This window comes from Petaurus breviceps, unplaced genomic scaffold (genome assembly GCF_028583685.1).
Source record: "Petaurus breviceps papuanus isolate PSGF00001 unplaced genomic scaffold, PetGlider_PUasm1.0 520, whole genome shotgun sequence".
Classification (NCBI taxonomy): Eukaryota; Metazoa; Chordata; class Mammalia; order Diprotodontia; family Petauridae; genus Petaurus; species Petaurus breviceps.
The window spans coordinates 227,757-254,417 of record NW_027186354.1 but is presented as its reverse complement, the minus strand read 5'-3'; the positions used below and the strand labels follow the sequence as shown (position 1 = coordinate 254,417).

Genomic DNA, 26,661 nt, shown 5'->3' with positions numbered 1-26,661 from the left:
CAGGGGCTCTGTGTGTGTGTGTGTGTGTGTGTGTGTGTGTGTGTGTGTGTGTGTGTGAAATGTCTGAGGCCGGATCCGAACTCAGGTCCTCCTGACTCCGGGGTGGTACTCTACTCACTGCGCCACCTAGCTGCCCCCTGGAGAATATAATCCTGCTCAGTTTGATTCTCTTTCTTTCTTTTCTTCCTTCCTTCCTTCCTTCCTTCCTTCCTTCCTTCCTTTTTTCCTTCCTTCCTTCCTCCCTCCCTCCCTCTCTCCCTTCCTTCCTTCCTTCCTTTCTTTCTTTCTTTCTTTCTTTCTTTCTTTCTTTCTTTCTTTCTTCTTTCTTTCTTTCTTTCTTCCTTCCTTCCTTCCTTCCTTCCTTCCTTCCTTCCTTCCTTTCTTCTTTCTTTCTTTCTTCCTTCCTTCCTTCCTTCCTTCCTTTCTTCCTTCCTTTCTTTCTTTCTTTCTTTCTTTCTTTCTTTCTTTCTTTCTTTCTTTCTTTCTTTCTTTCTTTCTTTCTTTCTTTCTTTCTTTCTTCCTTCCTTTTTTCCTTCCTTCCTTCCTTTCTTTCTTTCTTCCTTCCTTCCTTCCTCCCTGCCTTCCTTCCTTTTTTCCTTCCTTCCTTCCTTTCTTCCTTCCTTCCTTTCTTTCTTATTTTCTTCCTTTCTTCCTTCCTTTCTTCTTTCTTTCTTTCTTTCTTTCTTTCTTTCTTTCTTTCTTTCTTTCTTTCTTTCTTTCTTTCTTTCTTTCTTTCTTTCTTTCTTTCTTTCTTTCTTTCTTTCTTTCTTCCTTCCTTCCTTCCTTCCTTCCTCCCTGCCTTCCTTTCATGAGTCCCACACATTCCTTGGACAGTCATGACACCCAATCACATCTTTGTGATCCTAATAGTTAGGCTTCCCATAAGTATGGATAAGCCCAGGCCACATGTTAACTCCGTTCCATCCTATTCCACTCAACAAATATTTATTAAGTACTGACACAGGGGTGGGGAACCTGTAGCCTCAAGACCACATGTGGCCCTCTAGGTCCTCAAGCGTGGCCCTTTGAATCCAACAACTCCCCTCATAAAAGGATTTGTTCTATAAAACTTGGACTCAGTCACAGGGATTGTAAGGCAGTGGAAGGGCAGGGGGAGGGCTCTGGGTCACTCTGAAGGGGAAAGAAGACATTTCAAGGGAAGATGCAGAGAATGAAGGAATACTTTGCCATCCTTGACATTTTGCCATGGGTCACCCATGGGGCAGGAAGACTTCATCCACTCTTTTCCAACATTTGTTAACAGACTTCCAATTTCAGGCGCAAACTGGAAGATAGCTATGATGGTCCTGAGTCCACTGGCCTTTGTCCTGGGAATCGCCCTCCTCATTAGCAATATCTGTTATAACAGGTAAGTGTGTTTGCAATGCAGTTTGTTCCTTGTCCACCCAACACATGCATTCTTTGTGATCCTGGCTAAGTAATTTTATTCCTCTGGGGCTTGGTTTCCTCATTAGTGAAATGACGGGATTCAGCTACATAACTGATAAAAGTCCCTCCCAGCATCATGTTAGTTAGCATTCCCTACCAGTACCTTGAAGGCATGGGGCTCCAGACACCAGGCATTAAGGAGGGTGGGGCCTAGAAAGGGCCTTTGTGAGGAAGGCAGAGGCATGATTAGTGAGGAGGGCAGCATGAAGGAACTGGATGGCTGATGGTCACGTGGAGTAAGTGCACAAGAACGGCAGGAAGTAGTTCCAAGGTCAGAGACAGCAGCTCCCAGGGAAGGGATGAGTTCTTCTGCAATCAGCCTTTGAGACTTTCCAAGGCTACTGCTGAAAGGACAGGGAACCCTGGCTTGGGGTCCTCCCTCTCTCCAAGGTCTTCTAGTCTGGAGGCTGCTCCCAGCCAGCCCGTCCCTCAGGAAAATCATGACCAAAAAGAATAGCTAATGTTTACAGAACACCTCAGGGTTGACAAGGAGCTTTGCATACACCATTCAACAACTTGTTCAGGTAGAGGCTACAGGTATTTTTATTTCCATTTCATACATGAAGAAACTGAGTCTTAGAAAGGTTAGGTGACTTTCTCAGGGAACTAAGAGATGCAGGATAAAATGCTGGACCTAGAACCAGGAAGATCTGAGTTCAAATACTGACTCATTTACTAGCTAGGTGACCTCTGGAAAGTTACTAAACCTCTCTTGGCCTCAGTTTTCTAGTCTTTTAAAATAGGCATAAAATAGCTTCTGCCTCCCAGGATTATTGTGAGGATGAGACATTTGTAAAGTTTTATATATACATACATATATGTGTGTGTGTGTATATGAAATGCTATATATTAACGTGCTATGTAAGTGTTAGTTATTGTTACTACTGCACAAAGCCACAAAATCTGCATGGGCACAGAAGTCAGATTTTAACCCAGTCCTGAACAACCAGTTCCACTGCTTTCTTACTATGCCACACAGCTTTCTCCAAACTTAAATTTTTTTTTTTGTCTTTTTTTGGAGGGGGAAAGGCAGGGAAATTGGGGTTAAGAAACTTGCCCAAGGCCACACAGCTAGTAAGTGTTACGTTTCCGAGGCAGGATTTGAACTCAGGTCCTCCTGACTTCAGTGCTGGTGCTCTACTCACTGCACCAAACTTATATCCGTATAAATTTCTGTTACTTTAGGTCAGGATGAATGCATCACCCTAATGAAAGGCAATGGAAAAAGTGCTGGATTTTGAACCAGAATTCCTGGATTCACATCCTGGCTCTACCATTTACTAGTTATGCCACTTTGGGCAAGCCATCTGGCTACTCTGGGATTCAATGTCTTTATCTGTAAAATGAAAACAAATGGGTGGAATCAGATGGTAGCTTCTAACTATATGTTAGCTATAGTCCTATTACAGAGAAGAGCTTGTCCTCAGAGTCCAGAGAGGGTTATAGTCTCTGGCAGAGATGTGTAATCAATTTCCTTTGTTCTCTTCCCTGAACTGCAGGAAAAAGAAAAAGAAAAAGAAGACTCTGTCAGCCCTTGAGAACTATGCCCAAAATGGTCCAAGGGCCACATTACTACCTAAGGGGGAGCTTTCCCTAGGCCAGGGAAGCCCAGGAGCTCCCGATTTACCTGTCTCCCTTTCCTCATCCCTACAGCATGGGGAGATACTCATTGAATGGAAAGATGGCAGCATTACCCCCCTCTTTGCCAGCCCTGGTCATCTGAACGATTAGTCCAATTTGCATCTTTCAAGGGCCTGCTCTGTCCCCAGTCCTATCCTGGACTCTGCAATGAGGGAGGGAGGGAGAGGGAGAGAGAGACAGAGAGACAGAGAGGAAGGGAGGGAGGGAGGGAGAGAGAGAAGGCACAGGCCTTGGAGCTTATCAGATCTGTGTCTTCACCTTAGACCTGTGTCCTCCTCCTGGGAGACAGAGAAATCACAAACTCTAGATTTATTAGCTCTGCTCTTCATCTTAGACCTGTGTCTGCCCTCTGGAAATTTCTTTGTATATATGTTTTGTAATTATTTTTATGTACATGTAATTTTCTCCAAAAGAATGTAAGCTCTATGGGGACAGATTAATTTTGTTTAAATATTCTCATTTTTATTGAAACCTTGTTTGTATTTTATTTCCAAATATATTCTTCCCTGTTTCCCCTCTCTAGAAAGCCACTTCTTATAAGATTTTAAGGAGGAAAAAAAGAGAGTTAAGCAAAACTAGCTAACACATTTACTATATTTAGGAACATATATGATATTCTACATTCCAGTTCCTCTATCTCAGGGCAATCCTTATTTCAATTTTTTTTATCTTTATGTCTTCAGCTCTTAAAGTGATACCTGTCATATCAACTGTTCAGCATAATAAATTTTTGTTGAAATGGATTATAATTCAGCCGACCTCCAACAAGACTCATTCACGACACACTTTATGACCAATGAATGCAGGACACTTGTAGCATGGTGATGGAGAGAACACTGAGCTTGGAGTCAGCAAGTCCTGGCTTCAAGTCCCACATCAGACAGTTATTAGCAATGACCTTGGGCAAATCACAACCTCTCTGTGACTCTGTTTTCTCATGGATTCCATAGCTTCAAAGGTCTCTTCTACATTCTAAGTATCTGATTAAAATGCTGAATTATCCTTTGTTTATGAAGCAGATGCCAGGGCCTTAGGAAGGGAGGGGACATGTCTGGGAACTCTGTAGGTACTTAAGCAGTCAGTGGAGCTGTGGTTCTAGGATCTGCCATTAAAAAGACTTCATTTTTTCTGAGTCTCACTGTCAGCATCTGTAAAACAAAATAGCTGGGCTGAATGATCTGGAAGCTCTCTTATGGCTCTAAGATTCTGGGATAGCTCTTCCTCAGAAAGGTGAACAAGTATACTGTCCAAAAAAATTGGGGGGGGGGGGGGAAGGGAGACAGCATCTTAGGTCTGTCCAGAATGGTTTCTTAAGTTTCTTCCCTGCCCTAGAAGGAAAATGTTACAGTCAGCAGTTTCCTCTTTTTGCTCAAAAGATGCCTTCCAATATTCATCTAAAACAATTCCATGATTACTGGACCTTCTTAGAGCACTGTGTCTTCAATCCAGCAGCATTTCATTCACTATGAGAAAAAAAGGAAGGAAGGAAGGAAGGAAGGAAGGAAGGAAGGAAGGAAGGAAGGAAGGAAGGAAGGGAAGGAAGGAGGGAAGGAAGCCAAGTTTCTCTTTCTCTGAATGAACAAAAAAACATGCATTAAGTATTGCCTATGTGCCAGGCCCTGCATTAACCTTCAGTAATACAGAATACAAGGGGCCATCTCCAGTCGTCTGATCTCTATCTTGCCACTGGACCCAGATGGCTTCAGAAGCATAGCCCTCCCTCACTGAAATACAATTCCCTTGTATGTCATCACCTTCCTGATGTCATGGTCCTCTGAGATTGAAGGGCAGATCACACAACATACCTCCCCCCCCAAAAAAAAAGACAATCCCCACCCTCAAGGATTTATATTCTAGTAAGAAAAACACACATAGGGGAATGGTGGTGTTTTGGTCAGGGAAATTACAGGGATAATGATTTGAGTTAATAGGGCAAACGACTGAAATGAACTTCATGAAAATGGCAGTGTTGATGACTGTTCTCAGAGCTGAAGCTGGAAAACTGGGGGAAGGAAGAAGGGAAAGGTGTCTGTAAAGAAGCAAGGAATGAAATGAAGATGGCTGGGAAGTAATGCAGTAGGTCAATCTCAGGGTCTTGGGTGTGAGCTGAAATCATAAGCAAGCCAAGTTCTGGAGGAATACCTTCTCACCCCACTATTCCCAGAGCAGCTAGCTAATAATGAACTGCCTACTCTCCTGGGGTCTCTAAAGGGACATTTGTTAAGCAAACAGTGAGCTGGGCCTGACGGAGCCAAAACGGGGACAAAGGTGAAATTTGTCTTGGCTCTCTCTTCCCTCTCTAATCTAGGGCACCACACTGGCCTGAGTTCACTCCTCCCTGCCTCCTCCTTCCCATCCCACCCTCCTTGACTGTCAACTAATCTCCAAATCAAGTATTAATAAATGATAAATGCTTAAGTTGTTCCCTTCCACAAGGGTATCTGTATACTAAGAGGAAAATCTCGCAGACTCAAAAGAATGACAAAGCATAGAATTTCAGGTTCTGTGAAAGGCAATGGGGAAGCCATTTGGGGAAAAGAGGGATGTATTTTTGGTCTCAGTTCCCTTTATCTATAAAATGAAGGGATTAAGCTAAAGGATCTCTAGCTTCCTATCCAGATCTCAGTTATGCGATTCTTTAATTAGTTCTATAATTAAGGCCAGACCTACCTAAAGGGTACTTGTTTATTCACTCAAGACACAAAGGAACTTGGAACTTAATGCATGTTCCCAGTGGCTCAGAAAGTGGCCATTTAGGCCATGCCCAGTATCATTAGCTTGGACACCACTTGAGGGGTTCCTTTATCAATTGTATCTTGGGAAAATGTGCTACGTTCACGACTCTACCATCAGTCTTCAGAGATGGGCTAACAGAATGACAGCTAGTGTAGTGACCACAGGCTGATCTGAATGGCACCTATTCTTCCTTCCTGCTGTGTGGCCAATCGGTCTTGAACCTGCTAACTCAGGTGTAGTTGTCTCTACTGCATCTCACTCCACCCCAACACACACTAAATTCTCCATTAAAACCCAGAAGCCAAAGGCTCATGCATGTGAATGTTGCATTTCTTGGTACTTTCCTTGGGGGAGGAAGATAAGCGAGGTTACCTTTCATTTGGGCTCCAAGGAATCAAACGACTAGAGGACCAGAGACTCAGAGGACAGACTAAGATGCCTGACTGGAATTCTCCAGACACGTCCAGACCTCTGGGTTGTGGGTCTTTTGGGTCTAAGTTTTGACTCTCTGACCCTAGGGATCCTGCAGTGTGGGTGGAGGCCCTGAAGGGAGAGAATAAGATCAGCCTGGTGCTTTCTAATGAGTACTGTGGTCAATGCCAACAACATCCTACTTTAACTGTCCCTAATGCTGTACTCACTACCATGGGCTAATAAGCTCTAAACACTGAAAAAAAAAAAAAAGATAAACTTTTAATTATTAAAAAATGAATGACAGCTAAGTTTCTAACAGTTTATTCCTCACGTACAAGAGTACAGAGATTTGGCTTTATATATTTCCATACCACTTTCATTTCAACACCATGATGTTTGCTCTGACCTAAAAGGCTTATTAGCCTGATTTCTTCAGCTTCAGCTTTCCTGTACTGCAGGACTGGATAATCTAATGAGGGTAGGGGTTGATCTCAGAAGAGACACCTAAGAGCCTCAGTAGGCTGAATCTTGTGTATCTCAAAAGACCTTCCCTTTCCTGGGGTCAAGATGTGTTGGAGCAGAGAAACTTGTGCCCTTCTCTGAGGGATGTGGCCATATCCTTAAACTGTACCAGCTTGCAGGCCTCCTCTAGTTTCAGCCAGCGATAAGCCTGGTGTTCCCTACACAGCTGAATTTGCACGTCATAGTCCTTCACCTCTGCCAGCCAGTAGATAACTGTTTTGGGCTTGCTGTTGACTACATAGTTGAGCTCACTCTTGAATCCCTCAATGATCTTCAGTTGGCTGGCATCCAGGCCAGCTTCCTCCCGGGTCTCCCTAAAAGCTGTCTCTAAGTCACTCTCTCCTGGGTCCACATGACCTGGTGACAGAAGAGAAGGAAGAAGTTAAAAGTCTCAAATGGATTCCAAGTGAGGCATTTCCTAATTCAGTTGGTCTAATGAAGGATGCTATTGCCGACTTTGCAGTTTATGAGACCAATAGCTGGCATTCATTTAAGCTGTTAGACTTTACAAAATGCTTTCCCCAAAACCGCCCTGTGAGGAATAGTCCAAGTATCCAAAATCAGCTTTCCATGCTTTTCCCACTATATACAGAAATGTTCATATACTTGATTTAAATTTAATTGCAAGAGTACTGGACTGGAAGATAGATACCTGTCCTGCTTCTAAATCACTTCTTGACCCAAACAGGAAAATTACTTAATTTCTATGGGTCTGAGTTTCCTTATATGTAAAATGAGAGAGTTGGAGTTAAATTTTAGGATTTTTCATAACAATATCCTGAGGTCAGCTGCATAGGTCTTATCTTTATTTTACAGATTTAAGTGACTTGCCCAAGCCCCTACTGCTAATAAGGAGCAAAACTAGGGTTCAAATCATGGTCTGCTGACCCAAAACCATCATTATTTCCATCACCAGCCTCTCCTTTGATGGGAGAGGGGGTGTCTTATGACTGCTGGTTCAGTCCTTTCCCCACTATACCACATTGAATCTGAATAGGGATGGGGTATTTCTTGGACAAATCAAAGACTAACTCCCACGTCGAGTCAAAGATGAAGATCAGGTGAGCTCTGCCAGCGACAGGCACAGAGACACTTCCCATAGTCCTTTAGGACGACTCCATGACTGCTACATCTTCTGAGCCACCGCAGACTCTGTGCCTCTTTCATGGCACCGATCACATCCTGCCTGTGTTATAGTTGTGCCCCACTATCTCAAAACTCCTCTTCAAGCTCTTTGAGGGAAAGCACTGTGATTCCCCATCTCTGTATCTCCCCCCACAGCTTAGCAGATGGTCTTAGAATGTCACAGCCATCCAAGAAAAGTCTGCTGAATCAAACCGAACCAAAATGTTTCTCAGGCACAATGTGGCTTCGTTTAAATTCACATAACTGCTTCAAGTCCCCAACAAACAAGAAGCACTTTTCCTCTGGAGAGCTAGATGTGTTTTGCAAACAGTCTTCGGTCTCCACTTGGCAGGGAGGAAACTAAGTCCCTGAAGAGTGAAGTCATTTACCTTTGGTCTGTGGGGAAGTGTTGTTGGTACTGGCAACCAGCACCGGTAGTCCTAAGGCCAAGGGCTAAGCCCCAAAGCTTAAGCCCCAGCTCCCAAGCAGCTACCAAAAGCATTTTCTAACTTACTTTTCCTTCTGGGAAAATCTAGATTTATTTTTCACAGAGAAAGTTCTTGTGGGAACACAGACTGTAGCCAAGCTCAGCAGGGGCTAAGAAGAACCACCAGCAAGCAGAGAAGGGAGGCTGCCAATGACAGTGGACTTTTGGAGATGAAGGGCCCTTTCACAGGCTAAGCTTCCTCACAGCATCCCCCCCCACCCCCACCCAACCTGACCATGTTTCAATTGGGAGAAGGGATGGTTTGTAAAAAAATGGCTCCAATGAGGGGTCCTCAGAAGAGTGAAATGATGACATCTACCGTTATCACTTCTATACCATGCCTTCCAACTCACTCATACACAGTCAGCAGTTATGGGAAGTCCAACAGCCCAGGGGAGCTTCTCAGGACTTTTGGAGAAGGTGCATGGAGACAAGCTATGAAGACTCCACAGTCCTCTGACGGTGAAGATCTGATAGGGCACGTCGAGCTTCCCAGTTCTCTGGACCCTCTTCTGATCACCTTGTGGAGAAGTTCACCTAAGAACTCATCATCCAAAGAGCACCCCCGGATCTGCTGGGTCTAGTAAATTCTCTTTGAAGAACCATGTACTCAGAACTAGGAAGACCTGGATTCAGGCTCTGTCTCTGACACATCCTAGCTATTTAATCTGAAGCAAGGTACTTAACCTCTCAGAGCTCTAGGTCAGAGGGGTCAAACATACAGCCCCTGAGTACTCCCTAGTGAAACCCGAACTCGACTGAAATTAAGTGTTGTTGAGTGACCCCATTTGGGGTTTTCTTGGCAAAGATACTGGAGTTGTTTGCCACCTTCTCCAGTTCATTTTACAGATGAGAAAACTGAAGCTAATGGGGTTAAATGATTCACCCAGAGTCACACTGCTAGGAAGTGTCTGAGGTAGAATTTGAACTCAGGTCTTCTTAACTCCAGGATTGGTGCTCTAGCCACTGAGCCACCTAGTAGCCCTAAAATGTAATTAGGAAATAGTAAATAAGATTTTAAAAATGCAACAAAATAACATTACATTTTTTTTTATTTTTAAGCAATCGGGGTTAGGTAACTTGCTCAAGGTTACACGGCCAGTTATTTCTGGGTGTGGTGCTGAGTGTCTGAGCCCGGGATTCGATCTCTAGGTCGTCCCAACACTGGAGCCAGTTCTCTTACTCGCTGAACCACCTGGCCGCCCCTAAGCAATTGGGGTTAAGTAACTTGCTCAAGGTTACACGGCCAGGTGTTTCTGGGTGGGTGCTAAGTGTCCGAGCCCGGGATTCGATCTCCAGGTCTTCTCAACACTGGAGCCGGTGCTCTTACTTGCTGTGCTACCTGGCCGCCCCAATAACATTACATTTTAAAGTCACTTTAAAAAAAGTAAACATTGTGAAATGTAAATTCATGGTTTTATACTGGATTCTCTTTTTTTATGTTGTGCTGTGTAAATGAAAATGTTCTGTTGTCTTTATGTATTTAAGTTCAAAACAAATTTTAAAAAATAACTGTAGACAATATAAAACACCTGGGAATATGCCTGTCAAGAGAAACCCAAGAACTACATATTTATAAAACACCTTTTATGCAAATAAAGTCAGGTTTAAATTTAAAAAAAACCCAACTAAATCAATATGCAGGGATCCTTACATATGGATTAGTGGTCCATGTTTCTATGGAAGTTTGACACTACTGCTGCAGCTAACTCTAGGGTTTATGTTGCAGAAAAAGTGCAGACCTGCATTGGTAAGGGGTGTTTCCTCATCTTATCAATAAAATCACAGATGCTGGTCCTGTACCCATCCTTCAAACCAAGTCATCCAGTTATAAGCCTTCCCAGTAGGGCCCAATGATAACGGCTTACATTTACATTGCATTTTATGGTTATAAAAGCATTTTGCATGCATCATCTCATTTGGTCCTCCCAATAGCCCTGTGAGACATGTAATGTAATAATTATCACCCTCATTTTATAGATAAAAGAAACCTGCGCTCAGTGACTTGCTCAATCACACAGCTAACAGGCACCAGGGCTTGGTGCTCAAGCCTAGGTCTTCTGGCTGCAGTCTTCTTTTCCCCCAACACCAGGTTGTTTAACCCATGAGTCACTTCCTTTCTTTGGTAGCCCCCTTTTAGATAATCCAATGCTAGGGACCCTGGTCTCCTGGTTGACGTGATTACTAGTTAACATGTTCTGAATGAGTTAAGTGCTGAGCTTTTCAGTAGTTTGACTGTAGAACACTTTGGGACATTTATAGAAATGCCACTTTGGAGTGTTACTTAAAGAGGTCCCAAGGCAGCTATGACCATGCTCGTTTATATTTATGGACTCAGTTTTTGTGATATTCTGGCTTCGGGGAACTTCCTTCCATCTCCTTTTCATAGCTCATTCCCCTCCAAAGTATTCTAGGAGTTGCTACTTAAATCATATTTATTTGTTCACCGATCTTATTCCTCTTTCTTTTTCAAACTAGTTTTTTGGTTTTGTTTTTGCTTGATCTACAAGCGCTCACCCATTCTTACTGCCTCTAGTCTTCCTGTATCAATGTCTTTCTGCTGGGTAGCCAGGCCCTCTGTGCCTTTTCATCCTAGTCTTTAGGCCCCAGACGCCTGCACCACATCTCACCTTTCACAGAATCACTTACTCTTCTAGCAGGAAAGGCCCTTGAAGATCACAGAGTCCAACACCTCCATTTTCAACAAGAGGAGACAGAGGTCCAGGGAGTTGAAAGGAATGGACCAAGGTTATGAATTAGCGACAGAAGCAGGACTAGAACCCAGGTTTACTTATCCCTAGTTCAGGGCTCTTTCCTTTAAACCTTCCTGTCCAAATCAAAGATTTAAAGCCAGAAGGGAGTCCAACAACTTCATCTTATTTTATTTTTTAAAATGTATGATTAATGCCTTTTGTCCTTATATGAGTCATTTTTACCTTCCTCCTCCACCTCCCATGAATCTTCCCTTGTGACAAAGAAAAACAAGGGAAAGCCCCCAATAGAGAAACCTCATGTGACAAATGTGCAGCGTGCACATGCCCTCGCAGAGCTCCGCGTCTCTTTCCTAAGGGAAGGGGTACGTTTCATTATCTGCGCTCCATGACTTTCGCTGGTTTTTCATTACACAGAGCTCACTTGCTTTTTCCTCGCATTCACATGGTGGTGGTCACTGTATATGCAGCCCCCCTGTTGCCATTCAACTTGCTGTGTCAGTTCGTACAAATATGCCCATGTTTTTCTAAATTCTTCACACTCATCTTCCTGCTGCACAATACCATTTCATTGCAGTCACACAGCAATATTTTTAGTCATTCTTCAAGTGATGGGCACTCACTTTGTTTCCAGTTCTTTGCTACTACAAGAGTGATGCTATGAACAGTGTGGTTGCATTGCTCCTCTGTTACCGTCTCTGATTTCTCTGGCAAACCCCTCATTTTATAGAGGAAGAAACCAGAAGATTAAGTGACTTGCCCTGGGTTACACAATTAGTAAGTGAGAGAGCTGTGATCAACCAGTTGACAAGCATTATTAAGAGGCTGCCATGTGCCAGGGATATAAAGTGAGACTGCCCCCGACTTTCAGGCAGGGACATTCCACCCAGGGCGGTGGAAAGGGGAGAGGAGGAGATACAACATATTCACAGACAAGTAAAATAGGAGACAGTGACCATATTCAGCCTGAGCGCATAGTGATGAGAGTATGCTGCCAAGTGGAGGACTCGGGAAAGGCGTGGTAAAGCAGGGAGGGCTTCGGCTGAGGGAGAAAGGGGAGGAGGGGGACCCCCTCTTTCAGCATTTTCCTACTCTATCCTGGGTCCAGAGTTCTGGGCCCATTCTTCTTACCTTATACCTGGACTACTTTTAAAATATCCTGTTTCTCCTTTTGATTTCTCCATCCATCTACAGGATGGCACAATATCATGAAGAGCACAGGATTTGGCTTCATAGGACCTGGGTTCAAATCCAGATTCTGATACTACCTAGGCAACTTGGGGTAACTAATTTCACCTTCCCTTGGCCTGTTTCCTCATCTGCAAAATGAGGAATTTGGACTACAAGACTCTAAGGTCTCTTTCACCTCGAAATCTACTGTCCTAGAATGGGCCTATTCTTCTTTCAAATATCTCCTGATCACTCCTTTCTTCTATGAAGCTTTTAGGAGCAATGGTCACTCTTTCCTGGGAGCCAGGTTGATCCCCGCTATGTATTCCAAATATTCCAAACCAAATTGACCTGGTTTCTAGTCTCTGCTCCATTACTTCCTATCTAAGGGGTAACAGGTCAGTCACTTCATTCATCTCTTTAAGTAGGAGCCTGACCATATATGCCAGGCATCTATCTCTGTAAAGGAGGGGCCTCAGAGGACTCTCCAGGGGACAAAATGAGATCATATATGCAAGACGCTTTGTACAATGCAACGGGCTAGCTAAATGCCAGTTATGGTGAGAATTAATATTATTATCGACAGAACACTCAATTTTCAGCCTTCTGAATCAGTAAGCCCAACTGTAGCAGAGCCGACTCGCCAGTTAATACTCAGTCCTAGGGCTGGTGTGATTTGGTCAGATGTTTCTGCTCAAAATTAAAAAAAAATTTATGGATGCTGTTGTCTTTATATCACATTTACTTCAATCCCTCCTTCAGATGGAATCCTGTTTGTGACAAAGAAGAACAATTCAGCAAAAGCATTCCCCACCACTGAGAAGGTGTACACTATTCTGTCCTCGAATCTTTGCCTCTCTCCTGTGAAGGAAGGTGGAATGTTCCATTATCTCTTCTCTGGGTCCTTCACTGGTTTTTCAATTGTGCATTTTTTGCTTAATGTTAAATAACTTATATTCATATCAGAACAGGAAGTTCCCAAATAGTCTCCCCTGACATTCCCTCATTACAATCAGTGCTTCCAACAAGAGACTCTAAATAAATATGACGGTTAGACTAATTACCTTCAAGTCCATCATACTTTATCTCTGCTCTGCTCAACATAAATTAGCTCAAAGCTCCCTGGATAGAAGCCACAATGTCTGTTTTTGCATAGTCTGCTAGGAAGTTCAAGTGGCAGAGTTAAGAGAATATTATCAAAATTTTTACAGAACCCTAGAATGTTATTGCTGGAAAGGACTTTGGAGATGATCTAGTCCAGTCCCTTCATTAATCAGATGAGGGAACTGAGGCCCAGAGAAATGAAACATTTTTGCCTAAGTTCACACAGCTAGAAAATACCAGCTCTAGGACAAGAACAAAGCTCTCCCAACCCAAACCCAGTGTGTTCCCCCCAGTATGCCATGCTAATCAACAACCACACAAAGTAGTCTGCTGAGTGCTAGGCAAAACACGTGAAAGATTCAGTCCCTGGCGCACAGGACATAATGGCTGGATTCTATTTTCATCTCTGCCACTGGCTGGCAGTGAAACTCTAGAAAATTCCTTTGGCATCTTCTGGTTTCAGTCTGCCCATCTGAAAAATATTGAAGGCAAACCTAACTCACCTCCATCTTCACCCTCTGCCTCTTTTTAGAGGCTGAGAGAAGAGTCACATGGTCTTTGTGCTTCAAGTTTCCCAAGGAACTACAGTTATTCCTTCTGCATTATGGGAATTAGGGGCACTATCTGGAAAATCTAAGTAAAATTTTCTGGCCTTCCCTTCTTCCCAGAGAAGAAGTCTGAATTATTATGGTATTAAAAGGTAAAACCTGTTGATATTATATATATATATTTTATGCATATCTGAGTTTCTAAATCTTTTCTGTGTCGTTTACTGGCCTTTGTGTATTGTCTGTGGTTTCCACAAAACTCCCCAAAATTCCTATTTAATTTCTTATGCTGACCCACAAAATACTGAAACTGCGATGGGGAAAGTCGTGATGTAGAAGAGATAACAACAGATAATCCTTACTGACCCGCCCCACAACGCACCTTTAGGGGGAGTCCAGTGATTCGTTCCATACGATGTCTGCAGCAGGAGAAACTCAATGGCTTTGTTGTCCACTTTTGGGATGCGAGGTCTTCGGAAAATGATGAAGCCACATGCTCTCAGAGACATGGTCCACCTAGAAATTAAACGGAAAAAAAGTCTATAGGGAAGGCACAGAAAGAGCAGCAAAACTTTGGGGGGATGCTATTTGTATTCATTGCCAACATCACTTGGTTAATACCTAATATATAGACTGCAAATGTATAATCTATATCAAACTCCTTGCTTTTCCCCTTCTTTTTGGAGGGGAATGGCAGGTCCATTTACTAGCTGCGCTGACTATGGGCAGGTCTCCGAGCCTTGCTTTTCTTCGTTGCTAAAATGGGGATAAATATTCCCATTAAGTATCTCATATGTGGTTGTAAGGAAAGAGTAAAGCTCCATGAAAATCAGCCTTTGTTAGTCCTGCTTCTCTGCCTTGCCTTCGATCAGTGGGAGAACTTGGGACACTCCCTCCCCACTCAGGGCCTCAGTTCTTCATCTATAAAATTAGCATGTTATACTTACATGATTTCTAGTGTCCCTTCCAGTGCAAACATGATTCTATCTCTGATTTCAAAAGAATGGACCTTTCTTCCTGGGGATCCCAGCCTCAACTTTTTTCTTAGATTTCAGGGCTGAAGAGCTCAGGTTGAAATAGGCTAAATATTTAAAATATGGGTGATGAATGCAAGAGGGTCAGCAAAAGGACAGTGAAAGTAAACCTCTAATTAGAAAGAATTTAGATCACTATTGATGGCAGTAAACAGGTCTCTGTTTTCTCTGGTATGGGAAGGGGGATGCAGCCTAGCAAGTCTAAATTAGAGAGAATAGAAGCTATAGACCAGGGGTGGATAACCTGTACCCTCGAGGTCCTCAAGGGCAGCCCTTTGACTGAATCCAAACTCTGTTCTGTGAAGTTTGGATTCCATCAATGGACTGCCCTTGAGGACCTAGAGGACATGTGGCCTCTGCTGGTTCCTCACCACTGCTATAGTCTATGACCAAGGATACTTTCAAAGAAAAACCTTCTATGAATTCCTCCCATTAGCCCAAGGGGTCATACCTTTCACAGATCCTAGGATTATAAAGAAAGGACTTGGGAGGTCATTTAGTTCAACCACTTCATTTTAGGTGATAAGGATAAGGAAATCTTGTCTGAAATCACCCAGATAATAAATAGTAGATAAAGATTGTCACCCAGAAGTCCCACTGTGCACCATAATGGTAAATGGGGGAAAAGGTGTTGTGGAAATCAAAAGGAAAAATCACAACAAAACAGCTGCTAAAGTGAACCGGGTTTTTGTTTTTTTTTATTAACTAAGAAGATGCACTCAGCATCTGTGGACAATCTCAACTAGATTTTACTGTAAGGGTTCTTTCATATAGAAAAGCAACAAAATCAAAGGCAATGCTTTCTCTATTCAGATTGTCTACACTAATGAGGTACAGGAACACAGGGGAGTACAGAAAAGCAAACTCAGTTAAGAAGCATCTGCTTGAAAAAACATGAACGATGTATGGTAGAGACAATTAACTGGAGCTTATGAGACATCTACATAAACAGGATATGTGTGATACGGGGTATAGCAGAGAAATATCTGTTGGAACGGGATGAAAGGTTCAGGATGTTTCTTCTGATGTACACTGTTACATACTGTGCTTACTCGGCAAACTACAGCAGTCCTACACAATTCCTTCAAACCATGATATAGTCACTCAGGTTCAGTTAGTTTGATTTAATGGACTAATGAGGCATTGGGAATGAACCACTGTAGTCATCCTAACATATCACATCATCAAATCTAACATCACCCCAGGTTCTCTCTGCTCACAGATCCAGAGGCTCATAAAGCTAGATGTGTCTTTGAAGACAACTAGTCTGTAAGAGCCGTGTAAAGTAAATTTTCCCAAAGTTAGGTAGAGCTAGGACTGGAATCTGGGTAATCTGATTCCCAAGCCAGGCCTTATACCACTGAACTCAAATTGAGTCTTTCACATAAATGGTACTCCCCAAACATCTGAACAAAGAATCAGAATAAAATTAATATGTGAAAGGTGTAATAAAAAATAGGGAGATGCTTAAAAAGAAGGAAAGTTTTCACAGAATGTTAAAAGGAACTTTAGAAGTCATCCAATGAAGGCCAGGAGAAGATTGCTGGGGGAGAAGAATGATAGATTTTCAAGTCAGAAGCTGCAGAATGGAGTGGGAAGATCCTGAGCTCACAATGACCCAGGCAATGCAGATCAGCTGGACAGCTAACCAGGGTCTATAGGCAAGGGAGATGAGAGAAGATGCACAAAATTCTAGAACATTGAGTAAAAATATTTGCTGCTAGAACAAGCATCAGGAAATATGCTTTAAAATCAACTTGTTGGGGAAAGACATCCACCTCTCTGCACTCCAGAAACTTTGAGGTTTATACTGTGTTTCCCCGATAATAAGACCTATCCCAAAAATAAGCCCTCCCCTTACTGTGTAAGATTCCTCTAAAATAAGCCCTCCCCCGAAAATAAGACCTATTGAGATTGCTACTGTAGTGAAGGTGATCCCCTGCCGGGTGAAACACACGCCGCACTCCGAGCTGCATCCAATCAGAGCTGCAGCAGTGAGCGCGTCATCCTGTTCTTCCCCAGTGATTTGCTTATTGAATAAAGGTACATTTTTTTGTTCACATTTACCTGTTTATTAAAATTGCTGTCAATGTTCATTAAAATAAGCCCTCCCCTAAAAATAAGCCCTCTGGTGTTTTTCTGTCCAAAAAAATTAATAAGACAGTGTCTTATTATTGGGGAAACACGGTATGAGGAAGGATGGTTTGAGGGAGCAAGGAAGGAGTCTTAGGGGGAAAGTGAGAAATGCTATTTGGTAGCTATTTTAACTAATTATTCATTATAAATAAGTGCTAAACGCCATTGTTTCTACATTGCTAAAAAAAAAAAATGGAAGTACTATCAATGCCCTTTAAATTTCTCAGAAACAAAGGCCCAGTCCCCAATCGAAGTTATGGCTTTGCAGGAGATGTGATGAAATACCAACATAGAGCTCATGAAGGGGACTGTTATTAAATAAGTCTGGAAAGGGTGGTGGGAATTGGATTACACAGCATCTTAAATACAAAAACTTAGAGAACTTAGGTTTCTCCTTATTTCCAATCCAACGTTCTTCTTAGTATAGCATGTTGTCCACTCCAGGAAACTAAGGCTTTTGTTGTTGATGTCGGTTTTTGGCTAAGAATTGAATGTGACCTTCCTGAATTTCCAAGAATGCTTTGATACTCTGTAGCACAAAAAAAAATTTATTTCCAGGTTTGGAAATTCAGAAAGGTCATGTTCTATAAGAAAGCCTTGAGGACTCACTATTTGGTAAAAACTGCTGAAAAAAATGAAAAGCAGTTTGACAGAAATTAGGTATAGACCAACATCTCATGACTCTCCTGTCATCTGATGACATGAGGAAATTAGAGCAGGGAGAAAAAAAAAAAAACTACCTTTCAGATCTAGGGATAGAGGAAGAGTTCATGACCCATAAGTAATAGAGAGGATCACAAAAGGTAAAATGGGTAATTTTGATCATAGAAAATTTAAAAGTTTTTTCTCAAACAAAACTAATGTCATTAAAATTAGAAGGGAAACAGGTGACTGGGAAAGAAATCTTTGTACCAAGTTTCTCCAATAAAGGTCTCATATCCAAGATATTAAAGGAATGAACTCAAATGATAAGACTAAAAGTCATACCCCAATAAACAATTGGTCAAAGGATACGAATAGGCAGTTTTTAGAGGGAGAAGTCTAAGCAATAAATAACCATATGAAAAAATGCTCTAAGTCACTAATAATTAAAGAAATGCAAATTAAAGGAACTCTGGGGTTCCACATCACACTCAGATTGGCAAAGATGGCAAGAGGAAATAAGAAATGTTGGAGGCTGTGTGAAAACAGGCACACTAAAGGCCAGGAGGTGGTCTAACCATTCTAGAATGCAATTTGCAATGATGCCTCAAAAGTTACTAAATTGGGTATATACCATTTAACACAACAATACTTCCACTAGGCCTACAATCCAAAAGGATCAAAAAAAGAGGAAAGGGGTATCAAAAATTTCACAGCAATTCTTTTTGAAGTAGCTTCAAACTGGAAACCAAGGGAACATCCACCTATTTGGGAATGGCTAAACAAATTATGGTATAAGAATATACATAATGGAATATTATTATTCTATAAGAAATTATGAAATGGGTAGTTTTGGAGAAAATGAAGAAGGCCATTATGAACTGATGTGAGTAGAACTAGGAGAACAATTATACAATGACAAAATTATAAAGAAAAACAACTTTGAAAAAAGTCAGAATTTTGAAGAATGCAATGACAGACCACAAGCCTGAAGATGAAACATGCCCCTCAACCTGCTCTCAGAGAAGTAAAGGGTTTAAAATGTAGAATGAGATAATTTGGAGATGGCCAAAGTGGGGATTTGTTTTGCCGGAATTATTGTGAGGATTTGCCTTTTTTCTTTCTATTCCTTTCATTTCATTCTTCAATGAGGGCAGTAGGAAAGTGAGATATTAAATACTTGTAAAAATAAACATTCTTAAAAGGCTTTGGGGAAATGCAAATCATCAGTAACTACTATAGGGCTCCTAAAATATTTAATAATCATAGAAAATATAAAACAGGTAAGACTTAAGATATTACTTTAGGTCCACTAAATTGGGAAAAATGATAAACTTGAACTCTGAGGAAAGAGGCACATTTAAATTTTGAGAGAGTAGACAAGGAAAGACTCTGACAGACTGAAAATTATGGAAAGAACATGGATATTCAAAATGGATACCTCAATTTCCCTTTGCAAGGAAAAAATGTTTTTAATTTATTGATTTATTTGTGACTTTAATTTTCTTTTTTTGGTGGGGTTGGGGGAGGAAAGTAGGGCAATTGGGCTTAAGTGACTTGCCCAAGGTCCCATGGCTAGTAAGTGTTTTGTGTCTGGGGTTAGATTTGAACTCTGGTCCTCCTGACGCCAGGGCCAGTGCTCTATTCACTATGCCACCTAGCCACCCTGACTTTAATTTTTTTAACTGGGGAGTTCCTGGTGTAGAAATGCCTTCTGACAATGGAGTGGCAATATGTAATTTATACTCTTATAGGGTTGCCTGGGGCACTGGGAGGGTAAGAGACATCTATGGAGAGTAAAGAATACAGGGAGAACTCGAACTCAGGTATTCCTGACTCTAAAGTTGACCTGTTCTCTACTATAAATATCTGCCTGGGCTGATGAAATCATGAGTCTCGACACATTACAGAAAATCAAAACTGAAACTTGCTTTTAATACACTAGATACTTCCTAACAAATACCCAAAGAAAATTCTTTCCTGTCTACACCCTGTACATTCAGGAAAACAGTTGAATCATAGATAATAATAGAATTGCAATTGATAGGCATATCACTTTCCAATTTTTTTAGTTTACCTAATGCAGTTATTGCTAACAAAAATGATGTGTGCTTTTTTTTTTTTGTCTTTTTGGAGGGGGGAAGACAGGGCAATTGGGGTTAAGTGACTTGCCCAAGGTGACACGGCTAGTAAGTGTTTAGTGTCTGAGGCCGGATTTGTACTCAGGTCCTCCTGACTCCAGGGCCGGTGCTCTATTCACTGTGCCATCAAGGTCCCCCTGTGCTTTAACTTTAACTGCTTGGTATCAGTACTGTACACTGTATTTGAGCTTTAGCTACATTACTGCAGTCATTGCGTACATATGCTTTCTTTCCCTTATGACTTCACACAAGTTCTTCTAAGTTTCTCTGAATTATTGCTATTCAGAATTTCTTACAGAACAATCAGTTCCATTTTACTTATGCACCATAATTTGTTCAGCCATTTTCTGATTGTAGGGAATGCATTTTGTGCCCTGCTTTCCATTACAGCAAATAATGCTCCTGGGAATATTTTGGCACATATGGGTCTTTTCTTAATGTTATTAACTTTCCTGGGGCATAAACCTAAAGAGTGGAATCTCTGGATCAAAGGCTGTGAACAATTCTTTTTATTTATTTATTTTTCCTTTTTGGAGGGCAATTGGGGTTAAGTGACTTGCCCAAGGTCACAGGGTTAGTTTTTGTGTTAAGGGTCTGAGGCCGGATTTGAACTTAGGTACTACTGATTACAGAGCCGGTGTTCTATTCACTGCACCACCTAGCTGCCCCGGTTATGAACAATTTAATAAGTTTCCTTGCACAATTTCAAATTATTTCAAATTATTTTCCAGAAGGGTTAGACAATTCACAGCTCCTCCAGTTATGAACAGTCCCTCCACCCTTGAATTTTCCCATCTTTGACAATTTGATGATGGTTAAGATGATCTCTTGGTTTTAATTTGCACAAAAATGTTTTTTTAATTACTCTTTTTTTTTTTTCCCAACTCAAGGGTTGCAGTTTTTCAAAGGAAGGCAGTATTAATTAATTCATTAGAGATCTGTACTCCTCCTAAATTTATGTAAATGCACAGAGGATATTTTGGGGCCTTCAGGGAGAAACCCAGTGAATTTCTGAAGTTACATTTACATGAAAGTCAAAGCTATTTTTATTTGAGAATATGTTTTTCTGAGGACCCTAGAGTTGAATCTTCTGCAGAGACCCTGAGTACAGCATGTTTTCACACTTTATCTCAATATAAACTCACACCTCCTGAGTTTAGAGGCCCCAAATCAAATATGTAAAAGTGTCCAGGCAGGGATTGAGTAGGAGATCAGCACTTTTAAAATGTGGCTCTGTGCCCCAGAATACATTATTTTTCCTCCATAAAATGTAAAGTTTCTAGACTAGAGGTTTCAGAGAACCAGGGTGATACTGGAAGGGATAGACTACAGCTTAAGACCTCAGAAATAAAGGGTACCTTCAAGAGTTTCATTCCAATTTGTGTTTTTTTGTTCCAAATTAATCTGACCCTTCAATGCATAGAAACAAAATTCAATCAGAAATGGGTTTCAAATAAGCCCATTCCCTTAAAAGCAATAGCAGTATTCTAAGCTAGAAGCTAAACCCAAGGCTGCACCTCCCCTCATTTCAATTGTTACTCCATTTGCCAGAAAAAAAGTCAGAGGAACAATAAAAGCTAGACAGTGACTGAATCATCTGGCAGGGAAGTCAGCACAAAGTCCTCAGAGGCTATAGCGACCCTAGGCTTGGTCACATGTGACTATTTGCAAAGACACAAGAAAGTAAAGTTTTAAAAGCCTCAGGTACTGCACTAATGCTCGGAATGATTATTATTAATTAGGAAAAAGAGGTCTTGACTGGAGAATGGGTGGCAAAATTATGATGTGGGAAATCAGTAATTTCTTGCCCTTTTCTGGGAAAAGGGGACAAAGCCCCACTGGAACAAGCTCAAATTCTGGCATTCCAAGTCAGAATTTCAGGGTACTCCCTCCCCACAGGAACCCCAAGTTCATTCTCGTCCAAATCTTCCTCATGGTATACTCTGAGGCCGCCAAGCAAGGCAGACAGCCTGGCTGGTTGCTACGCATGTGCCTTCTGTCCTTGGATACAAACTGCTTTAATGACCTAACATGAGAATTTGCATAGCTACCTCCCAGAAGGTCCAATCCTCTGACAGTTTACAATGCAGGGCTCTTGCCAAAGCTGATAGCTTCTTTCACCTTCCACGGCCCAAAAGGGTTGCCAGGTGAGGTTAAGTAGCTACCCCTCTCCTGGAAAATTAATTCAGACAGCCCTAGGCAAATCTCTATGATTACAGGCTGCAGAGAAGACACTATTCTTCATTGGCTGAGTAAACTCTAACTGGAAAACTTCTTACACCAACGAAAAAAATCACATTAACACTTGTAACCCAATTACTTGACTCCTATTCCTACTGACATAAATTGGGGAAAAGCTATTTGAGAACGGATATATGTAAATATCTTCAGCACAAAAATAAAACTGGGGAGGAGAAAAGCTTTCTAACTCTCAGAGAAACCAAGCATGTAAACCTTTTTGTAATCTGGCTCATAAAATAAACATCACCTATAGATAGGGTTGAATAAGCAAATATAGTATAGGCCAATAGAAGAGACGCTACTGCAGCACTGAGGCTGGGCCAGAAACATTTTCAGCAAAGCCCACTAATTATGTAACAAGAGTGCCACCTACCGAGCTGTTTTGGAAAACAAAAGTAGTGTCATTGAATAGCAGAATCTAGAGATAAACTAAGAAGTCCTCTGGTCTAATCTACTTGTTTTACAGAAGAGGAAATTGAGGCTTGCAAACTAAGATTAAACGGTTTGCCCAAAGCGTATACAAGCTAGCGACAGAGCTGAGACTAGAATCCAAGCCTTCTAATTCCTACTCCAGGCTTCTTTTTTCCTTATACTCTAAGTTTTAAGCATCCTTTGCCTAAGAAAAAAATCTGCAATTGGAAGGAATCATTTAACAGGCAGCAAATCCAAAGTTGATGGAACTGTTTAGTTCGCAAATACCTCTTAAAGGGAAATCAAAATCCTTCCTTGTCTCCCATGCTTGGATCTTCTCTTCAGAGCTTCCTTTTTCTCCATATCTACTTTTTTGTTTTGTTTTGTGTTCCCTTAGTATCACTCTCCATATAGGTACTGACCTAAATGTTTCCTAACATAAAAGGTCTTCAAATGAGAGTATATACATATATATGTATATGTGTATGTAGTTATATGGATTATATATTTTTGATATTTTGAAAACCATTTCAGGGGTGGCTAGGTGACACAGTGAATAGAGTGTGACCCTGCAGTCAGGAGGACCTGAGGCCTCAGATACTTAACACACACAAAAAAAACTAGCCATGTGACCTTGAACAAGTCACTTAACCCCAACTGCCCTGCATTCCCCCTTCCAAAAAGCAAAAAAAAACCCCACCAAACTATTTTTTAGAATGACAGCTAGGTAGCACAGTGGACACAGTGCAAGGCCTAGAGTCAGGAAGACCTGAGTTCAAATTTGGCCTCATTTATTAGCTGGGTGATCCTGGGTTAGTCAACCTCTGCCTCAGTTCTCTCCTTTGTACAGTGGGTCTAATAATAGTATCCACCTCAGAGGACTATTAAGAGGATAAAATGAAATCATATTTGTAAAGTGCTTTGCAAACCTTAAAGCACTTTATGACAGCAATTATTAACTAACTTTCAATAACTGAAATAACAATAATCCTTTATAATCCTATGCATTTCAAGACATTATTCTGAGAAAGGGTCCCTAGGTTTCACCAGATTGCCAAAGGTGAACACAAAAAAGGTTAAAAACCCTTGCTTTACAGTGCTCTTTTCAACATACCGTGCTATTCCCTCTTTCTCACCCTTCATTCTCTTTTCAACCCTTCACAATTTGACTTCCATCTCTACCATTCTACTGAGATTATTTTCTCAAATATCAATGACCTCCTAATTAAGAAATCCATTCCCCCTGCCACCCCCTACCCCGTTCTCAACCTCCTGGGCCTCTCTGGATTATCTGACCAATTCCTACTTGTATATTTATTCTCCACCTTTGATCTCTGGCTTCTCCTTGATGCCTTGCTGCTTTGCTTCTTTTCCTAACTCTCTAACAATCCTTCATCCTCCTCACTAGCATCTCATGCTTGTTCTGGAATGTTCCCAGGAATTATGTTTACTTCATAAAATCCCAACCCTTTGACTATTACCTCTACTCAGGTGACTGCCAAATGTTTAGCTCTAACCTTAACTTTTTATCCCCCTGACCTCTGGACCTGCATCTCTAATTGCCAATTTAGAAGATCTTTACTTGGATATTCCAATAGGACTTCAAATTTAATACATTTCAAAGAAGCCTATTAGTCTCTTTGCCTTAAATATGGCACCACTATTCACTCTGTCTTTCTTATTTGTAATCCTGGTCCTATGCACAGAATTTGGTCATGTCACTGCTCTACTCGAAAACCTTCCGAAGTTTCCCATTTAAGTTTCAGACTGTCTCCTGGCATTCAAGGCTCTTAACATTGTGGTACCTCTTTAACTTCCCAGTTTTCTCTCTTGCTATTCCCTTTGATATTTTCTACATTCCAAACACATTGTACTTCTTGTTATCATCTGTGCTTGTAGAACTTAGTTCCCACTTTTCCCTATCCCTGGAATCATCTCCTTCCTATCTATTGAATTCCTGTCTCTTTAAGAGACAGGATTCTCCAACTCAAATACTAGATCTTCTATACTAATCTCCCCAGTAGGTAATAATCTTTCTTCAGACCTCACAAAGCACTTTCTTTGTACCTGTCTAATGCACTTACTTATTACAGGCAGTGAGACACTGTTACCCTCAAGATAGTAAAAAAAAAAAAAAAATGAGAGGAAAACCTCCACTGGATCCTTTATAAAGACTATATGGAGCAGCAACTAGGTGGTGTAGTGAATAGAGCACCAGCCCTGCAGTCAGGAGGACCTGAGTTCAAATCCGACCTCAGACACTTGACACACTTACTAGCCATGTGACCTTAGGCAAGTCATTTAAATCCAACTGCCTTGCCTTCCCCCTCCAAAAATAAAAAGGCTACATGGATAAAAACTGTAAAATATGCTATATCCGTATAGATGAAATCATAATATCCATCAAAATACAGTGATATACACACTCAAATATGACTATACATACGTGTGTATGTGTGCATCTCACATCCTTTTACTGTGCTGTAAGCTTCATAAGGGCAGGGATTTGGGGGAAAAAGCTTTATTAAAGCCTTTTTTTTTAGACATCAAGGTCCTTTCTGAAAGCTGAACCTTAAGGATAGACAAGCCTTCAACAGATCAATAATGTGTTCAACAGGCCTTAAATGTGGATGCCTTCCTCTTCTTTCTAAACTCTCCACTCTGATGATCTAATCTACTCTTATGGTTTCAAAGATCACTTCTAATGCAGTTGATTCCCAGATTTTTTATTTCCAACTCCAACATTTTCCCAAAATTCCATGCCTATATTTAGAGTAGCCTGCTGTTTCTAAAGGACGTCAAACTCAACCTATTGAACTCATCATCTTTCCTTGTAAACCTGCACTCTCAATTCTCCAGTAGTGTGGCCAACACTATCCCAGTTTCCCAGGCTCCTCACCTTGACTCCCAACACATTTAATCAATTGTCAGATTCCGTTGTTTCTAATTTAGTAACATCTCTGGCACCCAGGCTCGCCTCCCCTCCATCTCATCTCTGCTCCTCTTGATTATGTCCATTTCTTACCTGATCTTTCTCCCTCTATCCCACAGCCTCTCGATCAGATGCTTAAGTACTGTCTGTGGCACCACTATGATTACATCATTCTTCTACTCAAAAAGCTTCAGTAGATCCCTATTGCCTTCCAAAGCATAAACTCCTGCTCCCAGCATTTGAGGTTCTCCACAATTTAGCTCCAACTTGTCTCATGCTTCTCCCCTTCCCAAATTCTGTATTCCACCCCAGTTGGACTTTCCCCCTTCCATGTCCCATACTCTCGTGTACAAACCGTTTCCCTTCACCAATAGCTCCTGAAATCCCTCACTTTCTCCAAGGTCCCACTCATTAAGTCTGCGCTAAATATCCGAAGTCCGTCATCAGCTGAAGGGCGGCTTCTTCTGCTCGGATCCACCTCGACCGCACCTCTCTCACTCTCTGTTCAGTCATCGGAGCTTTCGTTGCCCCTTTACCCCAGCCCTTCATCAAACAATGAAATACTTAAAAGAAGGGGAAGTGAACCACCTGCCCGAGGACCTAGACCTAGCCTCCTGGGAGGACCCCTGACGCGGGCCACCAGGCCAGGTCGCGGCAAACAAGGCCTTCCGCGCCCTGGCATCGGCGCCCTGGCATCCCAGTCAACGTACCAATTCGTTCGATTGGCCGTCATGATCAACGCGGGGCCAATCAGTGGCAGGCTCTGGGCATACACATTTTTTTTTTAAAGGTGGAAACAGTTCCTGCCCTCAAGGAGCTTATGTTCTATTAACGAGAAACAACTAGAACATATGTTAGTAAATTACAAAATACAACGTAAAGAGAAAATATTTTCCCCATCCCCGACCCCGTCAGGCTGGATGACTCCTCAAGGCCTCATTTCCCCCTTAGATCTCCTCAGATCATTCAATAAAGCTACTACTTCACAAAGATATCTGGACCCTGGTGCGGGTTTCAATGCTGTAAAAAGTGTCCCCCTCCGCCCTCGCCTCCAACAACAACCTACCTCCGGGACTGCGGGTGTGGGGCGGAACTTAACGGGAAACTGGCACTTCCCCTTCCAATCAACAAGTTTCGCTGAAACACGGAAGGCCCAATAGACTTCCCTCCAGTTTCATCTCGTCCCTGGCACATAGCTATCGCGAGATTTTTTTCAT

General features: G+C 41.7%; 2 protein-coding genes across 8 annotated transcripts in view; one reads left to right on the top strand and one right to left on the bottom strand.

The window, feature by feature from the left end:
- Positions 1 to 3,561, top strand: part of LOC138172215 (uncharacterized) — a 15,025-nt gene extending 11,464 nt beyond the window's left edge. For 2 of the 3 annotated variants that reach the window (XM_069101906.1, XM_069101907.1), the window contains exons 4-5: positions 1,279 to 1,369; positions 2,949 to 3,561. In XM_069101906.1, coding sequence (XP_068958007.1) covers positions 1,279 to 1,369; positions 2,949 to 3,180 — 323 coding nt within the window. In that variant the 3' untranslated portion in view covers positions 3,181 to 3,561. Of the gene's footprint in view, positions 1 to 1,278; positions 1,376 to 2,948 lie in introns of all 3 variants that reach the window. The other variant, XM_069101908.1, reaches the window with a different exon arrangement.
- Positions 3,531 to 26,661, bottom strand: NUDT2 (nudix hydrolase 2). Of its 5 annotated transcripts, XM_069101910.1 has the most exons (5): positions 26,511 to 26,661; positions 14,290 to 14,423; positions 6,956 to 7,119; positions 6,199 to 6,369; positions 3,531 to 4,238 (listed from the first exon to the last, which is right to left on the bottom strand). In XM_069101910.1, the coding sequence occupies exons 1-4, from the start codon at positions 26,636 to 26,638 to the stop codon at positions 6,229 to 6,231; spliced, it is 567 nt and encodes a 188-aa protein (XP_068958011.1). In that variant the 5' UTR covers positions 26,639 to 26,661; the 3' UTR covers positions 3,531 to 4,238; positions 6,199 to 6,228. The 5 variants fall into 5 exon arrangements, with proteins under 5 accessions (XP_068958011.1, XP_068958012.1, XP_068958010.1 ...); XM_069101911.1 differs by lacking the exon at positions 6,199 to 6,369; XM_069101909.1 differs by lacking the exons at positions 3,531 to 4,238; positions 6,199 to 6,369 and having other exon boundaries at positions 6,546 to 7,119; positions 26,511 to 26,660.